Below are 16,793 nucleotides of genomic sequence, written 5' to 3' on the forward strand. Positions count from 1 at the left end.
TGTTAACCCTCTTAGTTACAGCGAGGATTGAAGATCACTCCCAGACTTCCAGGGAGTCTGAGTCTGGCAGAACTGTCACAAAGGTCTTCCACACACAACTGGTTTTGCTCGTTGGGCCACAGCTCTTTCTGCACTGTGACACAAGCTGCCAAAATCCTTGGAAGGGACTGCTTTCCCCTCGGGTGTGCAGTCTGGGAGCCCATGTACTGTGTTTGGTGTCCCAGGACCCTGCAGTCTGGGCTGGTGAGGCGCTGAGTGTCCGTAGTCACAGCCTGGAAACCCGTGCGGGCTGGGCCCGAGCAAAGCCACACACACAGCCTGAAATGGGCACCTGACACCCTGATTCTAGTCCAGCTCCTGTGTCACCGGGATTTGACCAGCCCTCTCTGAGCTTCCCTTGCTCAGTTATAAAACAGCAGGGACAGGAGAGGAGAACTCTAGAGATGACTAAGGTCCCGTCCACATGACCCTAGTGGAAGGACTTCTGTGACTCATTCTTGCGTCACTCCCGTGTGCTGCCTTCCCTTAGCCAAGTACGAGTACCTAAGAAGTAGGTTTGTCAGTCAGTAGTCACCCAGGAATTCCTGGGCAAGACCCAGCAGAGCTGCTGAAGAGCAGTGAGCTCAGAGCTGGAACCCTCCCTGGTGATTTCACCCCAAAACGGGGGCAGCAGCCTAACTGCGGGCCTCGCTCTTGTGAGTCTCAGGTGGGTCCCATGCCTCCATCCAGTGCTGTTTGCTGTGTCACGGTGATGTCAAGATTCACCTGCACTCTGAGTGCTACAAAGCTCTCCCATGGGAGCCCAGAGGAGGATGGCGGAGCATTAAGATGCTACTTCCGGCTCCCCTTCGTGGCTTTTCTCAGGATCACCACACAGTTCCATTCCTGTGCTTCCTTCCATGGCTCGGCCACCCCCAGAAGGAAGGAGTTTCCTTCCAGGAGTCTTTTCTTGATTGCTCTGCATCCAGCCTTTTTGGAATAATCTGAATTCACTAAAAACATTTCTCCTCTCTCTCAACCCCCACCACTAAATTAATGAGAGAGACAAATAACTACTACTAGCCCACCCTCACCCCACCTCCGCGGCTGTGATTTTTAGCGAAACCTGTTGTAATTCAGCAATGTGAAGCTGTCTCTTGTGGGTCATTCTTTGCTGCTTCCCACCCTGACACTTCTGCCTGGTGACCTTGTGTACCACGGCGCCTGCCCCGTCTCCCACCCTTCCTGCTGAGTGGCAGCGAGGACTTGGGGTTGGCTCATCCCGCCCTCTGCTTTGTCAGATCCCGCTCCAACCTTTGAGACAGGAAGTGATCACTTTAGAGAGGGCTGAGGACACAAGTTCGGTTTCTGCTTTTGTCTCTTTCCTTTTACACATTTTTCTGAATGGAATGCTGGAGACTCATGTTTGGTTTTTTTTCTTGTAACACCTTGCAAGAAGCACAGCGTTAAAAACAATTGGAAGCAAGTGTGAAGATGACACTCAGACAAGATGAAGGTCACAGAAGGCGGCGGCGACTGTCTGCAGGCAGTTACAGAACACACACCTGCCAGCCTAGTCAGCTGGAAGTGGAGACTTACGCACAAGTGGTACTGATTTTGTAGATAGAGTCTTCAGTTCTGGATCCTTATTTGGATGCTTTCAACAAATAGAATTTATGAAAGAAATTGACATGTGAAGTTTGAAGCTGCAGGCCAGGCAAGGGTGGGTTGTTGCCCTTAATGGTTTTCCCCTAATTTCTGCCGAATATCTGGTTTTGTTCAGACGGAAAGGCTGTCCCCCAGGGGTGGGCACCGAGGGAAGGGGAATGGAAACGCAGATGCCACGATGAGCTGGCGGCCCGGGCGGGAAGCACAGCGGAGGCGGAGAGCGGAGAGCTCTGCCCGCCTGCGGATCTGCCCCGTGGAGGGCAGTGAGTGATCTGCGGCCCCCAGCCCCTGCCAGGACACACTGGACGTGGCCTGCGTCCTGGTGACTGCAAGTGACAGCGGCTGGCGTGCCGCTTGTTGTGAGCTGTCACAGCCGTCACACGGTGACACCTTCCTCCTTCCTCCCTGCTGGGGGTGGCTCTTCTCCTTCCCGGCTGTCTTCTCCAGGTGCAGCTAGTGGCCAGGAAGCGCCGCCTCCTCTCTGCTCCGGGAGCTGCTCACGCACAGGGAAGTGGCCTCTGTGCTCGGTGCCACCACGTTACTCGCTTAAGAGCTGTAGGAGCAGCAGGGCGCGGGCACAGCCTGCAGGAAGAGGGCAGATTGCAGCAAACAGGTCTCTAACCTTCTGTGCAGACTGCATTGTTCAGTCTCTTTGGGTGAAAAATAAGACTATGCTAATTAAAAGGCTGGCTTGAAATTCCCTACCAAATCATGCCAAATCCACCGTGTTGTCCCAAATTTGGTGTTTCCTTCCCTCCCTCCTTTCCTTTCTGTCTCTCCAACTCTTTCCAAACATTTCTTTTCTGTCTGAAACATCTAGTCAGTCTTTTCATTAGTACACGTTTGTGATCCATAGCGATGACACCGCGGGGAGCTGTTGCCTGTGCAGGACTCGTCCTAGTTCCTTTACACCCCTGCCCCTGCCCTGTCCCCCTCGCCCTCGCTTGGTCCCCTTCCCATTCCCTAAAGAGCTAGCCCTGTTTGTCTGTGTATTATTGTTTAATCAATTTTTATTGGGCCCCACCCTGTGCCAAGAGCAGGGCTTCTAAAAATTAAATTTTTATTAGTCTTGATGAATCATGCCCTCCAGGGGGCTGTCCCCAAATGCACAGCGTTCTCCTCCTCTGGAACTCCAGTGCTGCAGAACTCCACTGCCCCTTCTCCATTGGTAGAAGGGGAGATGTGTAAATACTGCTTTTCAGGATGCAAGGACAAAGCCAGAGGGCTACCCAGGACAGCGTCCTCTTGAGCGACCGGTGGGTTCAGAACGGCTGCCCAGCTGGCTGGCACTTGTGCCAGGGAGCTCTCTCTGCTTCAAGAAAGCTGCTGTGTAGGACCACGTGGGGCGGATAGGCACTTCCTGTTAAGAAAAATCCACATGGCAACTGTCTACTTGCTTCGGTCCCTGTTCTAAACAGCGCGTCTTGCAGAGGGCGGGCGCATAAGAGAGGGCAGGTCCTGTGGTCTGCAGAGTGAAGACTGGGTCGGAGGAGGCTCCTGGAGGGTCCTGGGAGTCTGAGTTCCCGCGTAAGCCGCGGGGCAAATGGCATTTTTACGTGTTTGCTGGAGCACTGCGAGGGTGAAGGAAGCTCTAAACAGGGAAGGTAAACATTTGCTGGAGTCTTCGGTATTGAGCTTAAACAAAGCCAGGCCTTTGTTCTGTTTATGAGGTAATGGCCAGCAGGAACAGCTATAAAGCTTGAGTTAATTCGTATTTGAAAGGAATAATCTTGGAAGGCATCTCGCTGAAGATATCAGCGGCCTGATCTTGGGTTAGATTGTGGAGTTTCCAAGGTTTCTGGCTGGACTTCTGCTCAGGGCTTCCTAACCAGCAGTCTGAGCTGTGGTGTTGTCCAGAGAACTCGATCACAGCCTTGGGCCTCACAGGATGGCAGTGTGTGCTGTGTGCACAGTGACTAATATTTGTTCACCAATTACTTGACCAGGCGCTCTGCCAGGCACTTTCTATACCTTATGCAACGCTCATATTTTCATATAAACTCCAGGGAGGGCAAATGGTTTCCCTGCAGTTGCACCACTAGTGTATAAGACAGCTGGCACTGCTACCTGGGGCACCCTGGTTCTGAAGTATGTGGTCATCCTGCTTTGGGTTTTTTTGTGTTTTGTGCTGTTGTTTTTTTGAGAGAGTCTCACTATGTAGGCTAGGCTGACCTTGAGCTCACTATGTAGTCCAGGCTAATGTTGAACTTGCTGTGATCCTCCTGCCTCATCCTCCCGAGTGATTACAGGTGGGCACCGTCACACCTGGCCACAATGCCTTTTATGTTGGGCACATCTGGCAGTAATATCTCCTCCTTTATCTCCGCAAAGGACCACTCACTCCTAGGAAGCAGCATGTGCCTGCACATGGGGGTAGCTGGGAAGACGAGGGTACTCATGGCCCATTGTCTGTCCTCAGACAACGTTGTAGACATAAACGGAGGTAGAGAGTGACAGTGATGCCAATGGAGGTAAACTGCTAGGAGTGTTCTAGAGAAGAACTCCATTTTTCAAGTTTTTATTTTAAAATATTGTTGTGCTTTGGGTCTAGATATGTCCCCCCCAAAGCCTCATACAGTCTTCAATGGGGCTGTGTCGGAGGTGGCTGAGTCTAGAGTGTGTGGTGCTGAGATTGAGAGTGTGTGATTACTCAGTCAGCCCACTGATTGTTTTGGCCGTGCCCTTATCCCAGCAGTCTAATACAGTATGAAAGGGGAAGAAAGACACTGTTAAGGGGCTTGTCGCTTTTCTGTCTTCTGCCCACTGTGAATTGCTCTCCTCGGTGAAGCCACCCTGCCTTGGAGCCAGCCGAGTATGGACTGAAACCTCCACAAACTGTAAGCTACATAAACCTTTCCTCCTTTAGCTTTGGGTATCAGATATTTTATCTCAGCAACAAGAAAAGTAACGAAGACAAATTTTAAGAGACAGATTGAAAGAATAGTGCAGTTCACACTCTGTACCCATCACCCGGATGCACTCACAGTTCATCTTTTTCCAGCTTTATCTCCTCTCAGCCTGTGGGGTCAGGGAGGGCTAGGAGGGCTGTGGCTTCAGCTCAGGTGGGCACTGAGAGTAGCACAGCAGTGAGAGACGGGCTGTCCCTGGGCAGGCAGAGATGGTGGGGGACGGGAGGGAAGGAGGTCAGAGGTGTTGAGCAGGAGGGTGATAGAAGTCGCAGTGAAGGAGAAAGGAGGGGCACGGGGCGGGTAGAAGAGGGGAGCAGGCAGCACTCAGTCTGCCCCGTGGAGGGAGTAGAGGAGGCAGGGAGGGGAGCGCAGAGAGAGCAGGCGAGGAGGAGCAGGAAGAGGCCAAGGCCATTGGGCGCCTCAGGCAGTGGTCCTGTCGTCACTGAGGGGTTGTGAATGGGCGGCAGCGGCATCACCCTGAGAAGCAGCTGCAAATCCAGACCCTGCATCTGCCCCAGACCCGCCGAATAGGAGACTGCAGCAGAGCCTGCGATCTGCAGGTGGCCGAGGCCTCCCGGCCGCTGAGGTGCACAGTGATTTGAGAACCTCTGCTGAGAAGGCGCTGGAAGTGGCCATCTCCGTCCTGCACAAAAGCCATGCAGGAAGACGTTGAATACAGTGTTGTTTTGGATGAGAAGACTAGATGTTGAAGAAATTGCCATTATATATTTCACACATGTGTATGTTCTTTTGTTTTAGGGGCCACGGTTGAGCCCAGAGCCTCTGTACTGAGCTACATCCCCTGGCCTAATTTTTTTTATTTTGAGACAGGCTCTTTCTTAGTTGCTAATTACCCTGGCTGGGCTGGAACTTAACATCCTCCTGCCTCAGCCTCCCAGATTATAGGTATGTACCACCACATCCAGCCCATTTTCAGGTTTTTTAAAGAAGCAGAGAGAGAGAGAGAAACAGCTATCTTCAGATTTTATTGAGTGTGGAAAAGAACCTAGTGCCTCACTTTTTCTCATTGCTGAGACAAAGTATCTGACCCCCAAAATTAAAGGAGGAAAGGTTCACGTCAGCTCACAGTTTGTAGAGTGTTAGTCCATAATTGGCTGCTTCCAAGGCAGGTTGTCATGGCAGAGGAGAAACAGTTCATGGTGGGCAGAAGGCAGCAAAAGCAGCAAGCAGCAAGCCATGACAGCCGCTCTCTTTCTGTCCTTTATATTCTATCCAGGCTACACATCCTTGGGGAGGTAGCACTCACACCCAGGGTGGGCCTTCCCATTATCCACTCCCAGAACTATTTCAAACCAATCAGTGGTCTGATTTAGTAATCACACATCATTGGTCCCAGCATCACAAACTCTAGATCCAGCCACGTCTGAAAAGCCCTACCTATGATCTAATGAGGCTCTGGAGGAACACTGAGACACAAAGCACACCAGCAAGCTTTGGGGCTGTATTATTTTCTTGCTCCCATGTGTGTAAATTAGGGCATGTCACATATTTGCATAGCATATTTCTAGAAGGACACTGCAGAAGCTGTTTGTTGGCTGGGGAAGAAGAAGAAACACTTTCAGCTTACCCTTTGTGCCTTTGTGTCTTGCACCATGTCCTGGTACTAAGAACACAAAGTGATGAACTGAAAGGTTTCAGGCGACCAGCATGTCCAGCAGGTGACTCTTCCGGGCTGTGCTTGAACCTTCTTCCCAGGCAGGAGATTCGCGTGTGTTGAAGCAGCTCGGTGCCTCGTCCTGCGCTGTACACGGCCCTGATGTGTGGCTTCCTGCGAGCGAACGGGCAGCACCGCAGTTGGTAGAGGCTCCTGCCTAGAAGCTCCCTCCTCACTCCCCGCCCAGAGCCAGCTGCCCCCGAGTCAGCTCACCTGGACTGCACATCTGATCTGTGCCGTTAGTGTGAGTCATAGCTAGTCTGCACTCGTGCCCCCTGAGACAGCTCCGCAGGGTCCCAGTGGAGGTGGGTTCCTGCTGGGGAGTCCCGGCTGGGGCTTTAGTGATGTTGAGGAAGCTTTGGCCCAGCCGGTAGAGGGGAACAAAGTTGGGTGGCATAGCTGGCAGGTTGGAGGGAGTGTGGTGACCCTGGGATTCCTTAATGTGTGCACACGTGGCACTTTGTAGTTTAAAACCCACTCTCATGTAAGTGCCATCCGACGCAGGCCTCAGAAAGGCACACCCTCGCCATCCTCTCCATTCCTGAGTTTAAGACCTTTCCAGGGCTGCCTCGCAGTCCACTCTGCTGCTCGGATGTTTAGTGTGGTGGCTGCAGCCTGATCTACCCTTCACGGCCGTGGGGCACAAGCTTGCCTCAGTGGCCCAAGCGCCTTACTTTGCCTGCTCTCTTACGGCCCCCATGCCCCCTTCCAGGTTCTTTCTATCCTCAGTCAGCTTCCTGTTGCTGTGAAAAAATACTGGAGAATAACTACTTAAAGGAGAAAGGTTCATTTGGGGTAATGGTTTCAGGGGTCTCAGTCCATGGTTGCATGGCTCCATTGCTGTGGGCCTGAGGTGAGGCAGAAACATCATGGTGGAAGATGTGAGGAGGAGGTTGCCCACCTCATGGTGGCCTGGAAGGAGGGAGAGAGAGAGAGAGATGGAGATGGGGAGGAGGAAGAGGACAAGGCGGAGGGAGAGAGGGTCTTTGGGGGACACTCCTGATCCATAACCCTCTTCGGTAGACACCACGCTGTCCCAGTAAGCTGGGCCCTTTGGCATGTCCAGAGCCAGCATGCATTTTCTTCTCTATCTCTTCCATCTCAAGACTCTGACAGGAAGTGTTTCTTGGCTGCTTTGTTAGACTCTCCCCTTTTCTTCAAGTTCTTACTGTAAGTATAGTCTGGATCATTCAACTTTATATCTCATCACTATATTCTACAATAGTGAATGTAAGAGTGGAAGAATAAATAAATAGAACCCTTTTACCTGAGGGGAGGACCTGGCAGAGACACACTCCTGCGTTTCCCATAGTGCCTATATATATAAAATCTTTCATAGGATGTATGTGTGTATGGATGTATGTATGGATGGATGGATGGATAGATGGGTGGATGGATGGACACATGGGCAGTTAGCTAGATAATGTTGCTGAATGTATAGTTGATGCTCAATTTATGTAGCAGGTAAGTAGGTAGATAGAAAGCAAACATCTCCAGAGGATAAATCTCAGAGCTCCTAATGGCACTGTATTAGACCTCAGTCTTAGCTTAGGAAGTATGACTTCTGAAAGGCGGAACATGGGTAAAGAGGGAAATTCATATTTAGAAAACTAATTCATGCCCCCTTCACTCACTAAACAAATATATGTTGTGTATCTGCCACAGCCGTGTACATTAGAGCTAACTTGAGGCAGACTTTTCAGCCTCAGGGAGCAGAGAGATCATGAAACAGGACATAAACAACATGACAAACTCCAGCAGCGTCACTGCTATGAGGAAAGAGATTTGATGGAGTGCGTCACTGCTCCTGAGCCGAGGCTGGGAGGCAGAGAAGGGCAAGGTGCGTGGTGGTCGTGCCAGGGACGCCTGGGGGCCTGTGCTGGGCCAAGGTCTGAGAGAAGGGCTTGGAACGGGAGGCCCTGAGGGCAGCAGAATGGGCAGAGGCTGGGCCGAGAGCAGAGGCTGAGAGGGAACTCGCGCAGTGTGCTGGGGACGGAGCAGACTGAGCTCCGAGAGCAGGCGTCACGCAGCTGTGCGTCTGTGCATAGTACGTCCACGGGGCTGGTAGGAGACAGTGTGTCTTCTCGGAAGTAAAGACAAAACTGCACATGCTAATCATTTCCTAACAGTGCTAAAGTTTCAGGAAGTCTAGATGTTAGACTCTCAACAAAACAGCAAGCTCCCTGGAGCAGGTAGTCTGTCTTGTCCTACTGCGCCCCTCTTCCGGCCAGGCGCTGAGAGAAGACACATAACCTGCTCGGTGGGTCAGTGCGTGGAATAAACAAGTGGTGCCCAGGGCTGCGCTTCCCTGCCCAGGCCAGCTGACTCTCAGTCTGTCACCTGTCTCCACTCACCATCCCATCTGCGCCCAGATGCAGCCTCACCAAAGGGAAGAGCAACGGTGAAAGCTAAGAGAGTGTCTAGAAGGTACTTACGCAACCCAGAAACCAAGAGCAGAGCAGAAACTACGACAGCACACTTACGTATGCATGTATTTTTTGTGAAAGGGGAAGGTGTTCCAGTGTTGAAATTGGTATTTTTCCACGGGCGCCTTGTGCCTGTAACTTGGAGGCTGATGTTTGGCATTTACATGGGGAAGAGTTCTTCAGAATCCAGCTCATTAAGACATGTGCAGTTTGCTGGGCGTGGTGGCCCATGCCTGTAATCCCAGTGCTCGGGAGGCTGAGGCTGGAGGATCGTTGTGAGTTGGATACCAGCCTGGGCTATAAAGTGAGCTCACGGCCAGCCTGAACTGCACAGTGAGACCCTGTCTCAAAAAGACCAAAAAAAAGACAGATGCAGCTTTTTTGGTTTTTAATCAGAATGATCTTAGAAGTACAAAATGCGCTTGTTTACAAAGGCAAATAAATACAGTGAATCAAATCATGGCTATGATTTTTAAATCTCAAATTACCTTCTAAGTCAATCAAAGGGAGGCCCATTTCTTTTAGTGGAAAACCCTCAGAAAAATCTTGGGAGTTAGTAGTCAAGCTAAGGCCGAGGATATAGCTCAGTGGCACAGCACCTGCCTGGCAAGTGCAAGGTCCTAAGTTCAGTTTCTGTACAAAAAAAATGTAGTCAAGCTAATGCATCAGGGATGTAGCTCCATGGTAGAGCACTTGCCCAGCATGTGAGGCCCTGGTTTCCATCCCCAGCACCACCCCAAAACAGTTACCAAAAAAATTAAGTGTATCAATTATAAGGCTTACTGATTTGTATTTATTGTACTAAATGCTTCTACTCACATAGTACACAACTGTGAGGTGTTTAAAACCTAGTAAAATTGCTTTTCTGTGTGGGAACTACAAAGTGAGAATTGTCATTCATATGTAATGAATGATTTTATTAAACAATGCTAGGGGGCTGGGGATTTAGCTCAGCAGCATAGCTCCTGCCTGGCAAGCACAAGGTCGTAAGTTCGATTCCCGGTACCGGAAAAAAAATAAATAAATAAATAAACAGTGTTAAGTATCACAGGATTGCTGCTACTTCTGGATAGGTCTTTGTATACATTTAGAAATAATCTCAGCCAACCCAGGACAATGGTATCTACTTATGTGTCTGAATACACTTCGCTTAATGTTTTTCTAAAACAATGAAAACGTGTCATTAGAATTACAGGGCACCAGGTAGCTGAGGTTTGGAAATAGTGTGTGGACATGTGCAGCACTCGTACCTCAGGTGGCAGATGCGTTGTCCGCGGCATTCACCTGCATCAGGGCCCTCGTTGGCGTTCAGAACTTTCTGTGCCTGACATTTGCGTGGACTTCCCATGGGTGATACTGTCCCTTTTCCTGGGCCCTGATGCACACTTACACGCGTGTGCTTTATAGGTAAACTCCCAAGAAATTTGCTGTCCCATTTGCCTGCTGTGTGTGGCTCTGGGCGTGGTTGGGCTTGTAGTTGGAGCAGCTCCGAGCTCCTCAGTCCCCAGCCAGGGTTTAGTTCACCTCCTCCCACGCCTTCCCTGTGCGCCCCCGCCTTCAGTTAAAGTTCAACCGCTGGGGTTTGGAGGGCAGTGCAGTGAGACGGATTGATACCGCCAGGCCCCGGAGCTGTGCCCACTTCTGGGAAACATCTTGGTACATTTAGAAATAATCTGAGTCACCCCAAGACAATGGTATCTGTTTATCTGTCTGAATACACTTGGTTTAATTAGCTTTTCTAAAACACTGAAAATGTGTTATTGGAATTACAGGAAACCAAGTAGCTGAGGTTTGGAAATAGTGTGTGGTTGTGTGTAGCGTTCATAACCCGATGGCAGATGTGTTGCTCATGGCATTTATCTGCTGGGCAGGAGGAAAGCAGGGCCGGCACTGCTGTGAAATCCCCGCCGTCAGGGTCAGGGCAGCATGGGCAGCCACCGAGCTGAGGACCCTCCCTCTGGGGAACCCAGCCTCTTTGGAGCCTGGCCTGTGGCAGCTCGTCTGACCTTTAAAGGCCGTCTCCCCGGTGGCTGCTTCGGGACGTCCTCCGAGCAGGGCCCGTCTGTTTCTTGCACTGCAGTGCCAGGCAGCGTCTGTTGTCACAGTGGCTCTGCTGGCTCTGTCTCCGTCAGTGGTGCTGGCGAGGGGTGCCGGTCTCTCACCCAGGCTCTTTTAGCTCAGACTTGGAGCCGATGAAGCCGCAGTCAGTACTGCTCTCCTGCCAGCTGCGTACTTTCCCAGTGTGAGTGACGTGGGGCCAAGTCAGGGCTAACCGTGGACCTCCACAGCCTGGGAAGTCCTCATCAGAACACTTTGTCTCCTGGGTTCCGTAGTCCTAGGCAGCCTTTGGAAGGAGTGGGAAAAGCCAGGCAGGGCTGAGGTCCCTTCGGATCACAGCCTGCCCGGGAAGCTGTCCTTGTGAGAGCTCGGGGCACAGCTGTGGCTGGCTCAGCCGGGAGCACGCGCGACTCACCCGCACAAAGCTGTGTTCAGGGCGCTGGTCGGACAGCCCCGCCGCCCTGCGTTGGGCAGCTCTCCTCGTGCTGGACACCTGCAACTGAAAGGACAGGCCTTGGCTCAAGAGAGGCAGTCTGTGGTTGGCTCCACGGCAAGCGGCGTGCAGGGGCTGTTGGGGGCAGAGCTGCCTAGGAATCAAGGTAGCTGGGAAGCCGAGCAGGGGAAGAGATGCACCCCAGAGGGCAACACCCCAGTGGCTTCACCTGCACCCCAGCTCCCAACGGCACCTTCAGGGGCCGACACCGGAGCTCATAGACTCTTGGGAACAGCGCCCCCCGGAGGCAGCTGCCGCTCCAGGCGCCTCTTCATCCAGCCAAGCGGACAAGCATGAGCGTTGCTGCTGGTAACGACCGCGATGAAGTCAAGTGCTCCTAGAGGAGGCCGCTTTTTCTGACCCGCAGATTAGCGCTCCATGAAGCCAGTGTAATGCTTATCTCCGTCCCATCTCACCTGGGACTTCTGTTACTGTAGGAACCATCATGGGTGCCTCGGGGCCAGCGCAGTCGCGGGATGGTGGAAGGCATTTAAGATATTTACTGCAAATGACCAGAATGTGTCCTGTGCATGCACAGATCTGTCAGAATGCAACCCACTCAGCTGCCTAACCAACCTGCACTGAGAGAAAATGCTGACCGCACAAGCAAATGGTACATGAAGTTCTCAGCCCTCCAGGGCGCTCCAGGAGCCGGGGGCAGCACTTTCTGCCTGTGAGAAGCCGGGGCGCTTGGTGGAACATGGGATGAGGCATGTTCTTCCTCTCGTCACCTGGCAGCTGCGTTTTCTTCTCTCGCTCTGCTCCTTGGCCCTTTCTGAGGTCGGAGTTGCCCTGCACCCAGCAAGGGTGGGGTGGTCTGCACCTCCCTGGTCTCTGGGCCCCCGGCTCTGCCTGTGTTCCCAGGGTCTCCACGCTGCACCCTCATGGACAGCTGGGTCCCCCGCGTGCCCGCTGCTGGATGCCGCTCTAAGTTCTTTAGGGGAAGACTCCTAGGAGGGGCCAGCTCTCCTCCCTCCCCAGTGTCTGAGACTGGGTTTGACCCAGCGTGGGCTCCTGTGGATATTTACAGGCTGAAAGAACAAGCAGATGAACGAAAGGAATGGATGAAGTGAATGTCTCCATAGTTAGACCATCTTTTTATGAAGTACTATTTTACTGTGTCTATTTGGAATATGCAACATGGTGTTATGGAGTACATGTAGACAGCAGCGATGGTGAGGCAGATCGACACATCCATCCTCTCACCGTTACCCTTCTTCCCTTTTGTTTTTGTTATAAAACAGAAGATTTGATACTGCGTGCGCATCCTCGGCTACAGCTGGCCGTCGCAGCACGAGGCCCGTGTTCAGTTCGGTTCCACTCCCTGTCATCTCAGGCTGCACTCTCATCGCCCAGACTTGTGTGCGCAGGGCAGCCTTAGGCTCTGTGTTCAGATGAAGGGAATACGAGAGAGTTGGAGGCTTGAACACCAGGTTGTCCTGGCGACGCCGCCCGCAGCCTGGGATTTCTCCTTGCCCAGTAGGGGCACAGATACGACCAGAAGTTGGGAATGGGGAGGTAGATCTGTTGCAGATGGGACGGGACCAAGAGAGGGAGGGCGGCAGAGGGAGGGGGAAGGGTCTGCAGAGGGAGCTGAGAGGTGTTGTGTACGCGTACCTGCTCCACACGAGGTGGTCATTACGCACTAAAAAAATAAAACCTGAGAAAAAAAATGAAAGGACAAGGATGTTCACAGAGATAGAGCACTAACGGTTAGGTCCCTGGTTTTATAAACTACCCCAAAGCCAACAGGGCTTGAAGCGAATTCGATCAGGCTTGGTAGTGAACTAAAAAATCCCAAAGGCTTGTGGAGCAGAGCTCATGCCAGGCTGAGCCTTCCCCAGGGTGGCTGCCCCCAAGGGGCTTCGTGCTTGGGATGTGAAGGGGAGGCCAGAGCTCCAGGAGCCAAAGAGAGCAAAGGTTAAGTAGCAACACCTGATGGTACGGTTTTTAGACAGCAGAACTATACAATTTTAAAGCAAGGAGCAACTGAAAATTCTGTTTGAAAAATAATACATGGGATATGAAATGGAAAGGAACCAGTGGACGGTGTGGCCTCCCTGCCCCCGAGACACCTCCCAGATGTCCGTGCGGCCCCCACTTCAGTCTGGGCCTGCCGTACCTCGGCTCTGCGACACTCAGCAGCATCTGTCGGTGAGAGTGCAGAATGAGGAGAATTCAGCCTGCGCACACCTCAGTCCACCAGTACTTCATGAGAACCTGTTCTCAGTTCTTTCGCTGGTGCTGAAGCCTTTGATAATGGACTCGTTTCTCCTCTGTGGGGTTTACATCATCTCTCACCACCCCGTGCCATGTGGTGCGGGTACCGGTGGTGTTCCTGTGCCGTCTCCTCCTGTGTCTGACCTTACCTGTGCTCGCTGCTCTTTCACCTTCTCCCTAACGTGGAAGTATGTTAGTATTGACACTCTGTCCACGGGTTTTAGAGACAATTTCAAGGGAAAATTGAAAGGTCTCTGAACTGGTTAGTACTAGAGCTGGGGTGAAGCTCAGGGCCACTGTCTCCCACCCAGTGGACTCAGCTTGTTGCCCCCTTTCCCAAATGCTTACTGCACGCCCGACCCCTGCCAGCCCCGTGCACACACCAGAAATCCGAGAAAACAAATGATTTTGTAGCTCGTGCTTCACGCTCAAGACAGACAGACACATAAACAGATACTAGGTCTCAGTGCAATAGTGCGAAGAAAGGTGTGATCGAACTTTATTTCTCTTTATCCCACAGGCCAGAGATTAGTGAAGCCGATTTCACCATTTTGACTTTAATACGTTGGAAGGACAATGTTTCACTTGACTCACTGACATTTGTTAAGAAAATAAGTCAGACTGTGTTGATGTGTGAGAGTAAATGGTTTATTTCAAGATGAAATATGAAAGCAGAATAGGTTATAAAGTACATAGTGTTTATTCTGTTTTATGCATTTTGAAGATTTGTTACGAGAGGACCGATGTGTTCTTCTGTTGTCCTTGGGGATTTGTTGGGTATTTTTACATCGGTCTACAGCTGGTGCCTGCTTTGGAGACCTTCTGTGTTGTGACTTACGAACTTTCTGTTTCTCCCTCCTTTAGATTTTCATCACCGTGAACTGTCTGAGCACAGACTTCTCCTCCCAAAAAGGGGTGAAAGGACTTCCTTTGATGATTCAGATTGATACCTACAGTTACAACAATCGCAGCAATAAACCCATTCATAGGGCGTATTGCCAGATCAAGGTCTTCTGTGATAAAGTAAGTAATGATGACAACTTGTCATGAAGCTGTCTTTGTTGTTAGATGCTGCTTCTAGTGACATTTCCCTCCACCGTCTTTTGTCCTGGGATGTCAGTATAATCAATTCATCAGTCAATGTGGAAATCTTTTGTTCTCAGTTCCTGTGAGATATCTAGGAAGTCAACTTCCTTCCTCCCTCTCTCCCTCCCTCCCTCCTTCCCTCTCTCCCCTCCTTTCCTGTTAAAATAACCTTTCTTACAATTCACACAGTGGCTGATTGGCATTGCCCTGTGTCCTGGTCAGCTCAGGCTGTTACAGCAGAACACCACAGACTGGGTGGCTGGAACAACAGAAGTGTATTCTGCACACCTCAGGAGGCTGGAGAGCCCCGGGTCAGTGCTGCCTAGTTCAGTTCTGTGAAGCTCTTCCTCCCGGCTTGCAGTGCCCTCTTCTTACAGTGTCCTCCGGTGATGGAGCGTGTGCCTCTCCCTGCAAGGTGCTAATCACACCCTCACAGCCCCTCCCACATGACCTCACCTAAACCACAAGCCCCACCTTCAAGTGTCATCCCCTTGGGGGTTGGAGCTGCAGCATATGAATTTTGGGCAGGTACACAAACATTAGTCTATACCTGTGCTGTAGTCTGATTCAGTTTGATAGCTGAAATAACAGATTTTGTAACAGTTTTTATTGGACATTGATGCTGTCCCAGAACACAGCCAGGTGCCTTTTATTACTGTGTGAGTTCGTGGAGGCCTTATCAGAACTTTTGTGGATGGAGTTGCACCTGGAAGCTCCTCAGAGTACATGCACATTGAACTTGTGCTTCCGATCACCCTGAAAGCTGCCACAACACAAAGCTTAAAACATGCATAGGCAACAAAGAGCATCTCGCAGCTCCAGGTATGAACGGGGCCGGGCAACTCTAGCTTCACGACCTGAGTGCTGGTAGCATCTTGTGAGGGATCATGGGGTCACCTGGTGCAGAATTTCCCAGGGAGCACAGGAGGGAGCAAAGTGGCCTTCCACAGGCAGCCTGGGGCCAGGGAGTGCAGACACTGAAATGGATTTTGTTCTCTGTGAAAAGTGAGAAACTGATGATCTGTTCTGGAGGACAAAATCCACGTCTGGGAAAAACCGTTACTCACAGAATCAAGTTGAGTTGAGGAACACAATGGAAAAGGAGAGAGAAAGCCAGGGGTGGGAAGAGACTCCCAACGGGAAGATCTTAGAAATGCAGGGCTACTGTTGTGTCACTTTGCGAACCCACCAGCAGAGGGAGCAGGAGAGCAGCTGGAGTGACTGACCCCGCCCACTGAGCTCACTTAAACATTAGATGAAAACCCAAGAAAAGTGTTGGATCTTTTAAAATGTCTCAGAAAAAAAGAGATTAAGGTCAGCCTAATTTCTCTATGGACAGAAACCAGAACACAGGAAACGCCCTGTGTTTCCAAACAGGACAAATGAAACTTAAAAAATGACAGAAATCGTGATGACCAAAATAAACCACAACTTGAAAAACTTACCCATGAGGTGTTTGGAGAATAGAATGACTTAAAAAGAGGTGGGTTAGAACTCAGGAAAGGACTTAGAAATAAAAGATTAAAATATCTCAGGAGACGATATTAAATGCAACACCAAGGTGAATAAGTACGACAGATAAGGTCTCAAGAAAATACAAGTTGGAAATAGAACAATTTTAAAAATCAGGAAAAATGAAGAAGATGTGAGAGAAAATAATAGATATAGAAGAGAGGTAAAGAGGAGCCAATCACACAGGATGGAAATCTTTGAGCAACAACCAAGACAGTGCAAATGCTAAAAAGGATTAACTAGGAAATCTTGAAGCAGAAACTCTACCCATCAAAGTGGTCTGTCACATACCTGTGGGAATTTATTCACACAACCCTTAGCAAGTAGTTAAGCTATCAGACATTTTAAAGACAGAAAAGGGGCTGGGGATTTAGCTCAGCGGCAAAAGCGCCTGCCTGGCAAGCACAAGGTCGTGAGTTCGGTTCCCGGTACCGGAGAAAAACCAAAAAAAAATAAATAAATAAAGACAGAAAAATGTTCTTGGGCATCTAAATGAGACAATTAGTGACTAATAAAGAAACTTGTATCAGCAAACTTTCAGTTGTCAGAAGACGGTGATATTTGATCAAGTAAATAAACATGACCAAGGATTTTATATCCAAGAGTAAAGGCTCAGCGCCTGCCTGGCAAGTGTCAGGTTGTGAGTTCAATTCCCGGTACTGGAAAAAAACAAACAAACAAAAAACAACAAAAAAAAAGAATGGGGCAGAGAATCAGCTCTAGACGGCGCCCGTGAGGATGACAGCACAGAGGAGTGGTACACGCTC

At 50.6% G+C, this 16,793-nt stretch overlaps 1 protein-coding gene across 3 annotated transcripts in view; it reads left to right on the top strand.

Moving 5' to 3' along the window:
* Grhl2 (grainyhead-like transcription factor 2) overlaps positions 1-16,793 on the top strand; it is a 131,961-nt gene that overhangs the window by 85,232 nt on the left and 29,936 nt on the right. For all 3 annotated transcript variants that reach the window (XM_005381921.2, XM_005381919.2, XM_005381920.2), the window contains exon 9: positions 14,293-14,451. In XM_005381921.2, coding sequence (XP_005381978.1) covers positions 14,293-14,451 — 159 coding nt within the window. The remainder of the gene's footprint in view (positions 1-14,292; positions 14,452-16,793) is intronic.

Source organism: Chinchilla lanigera, unplaced genomic scaffold (assembly GCF_000276665.1).
Source record: "Chinchilla lanigera isolate Chin_1 unplaced genomic scaffold, ChiLan1.0 scaffold00016, whole genome shotgun sequence".
NCBI classification, from domain to species: Eukaryota; Metazoa; Chordata; class Mammalia; order Rodentia; family Chinchillidae; genus Chinchilla; species Chinchilla lanigera.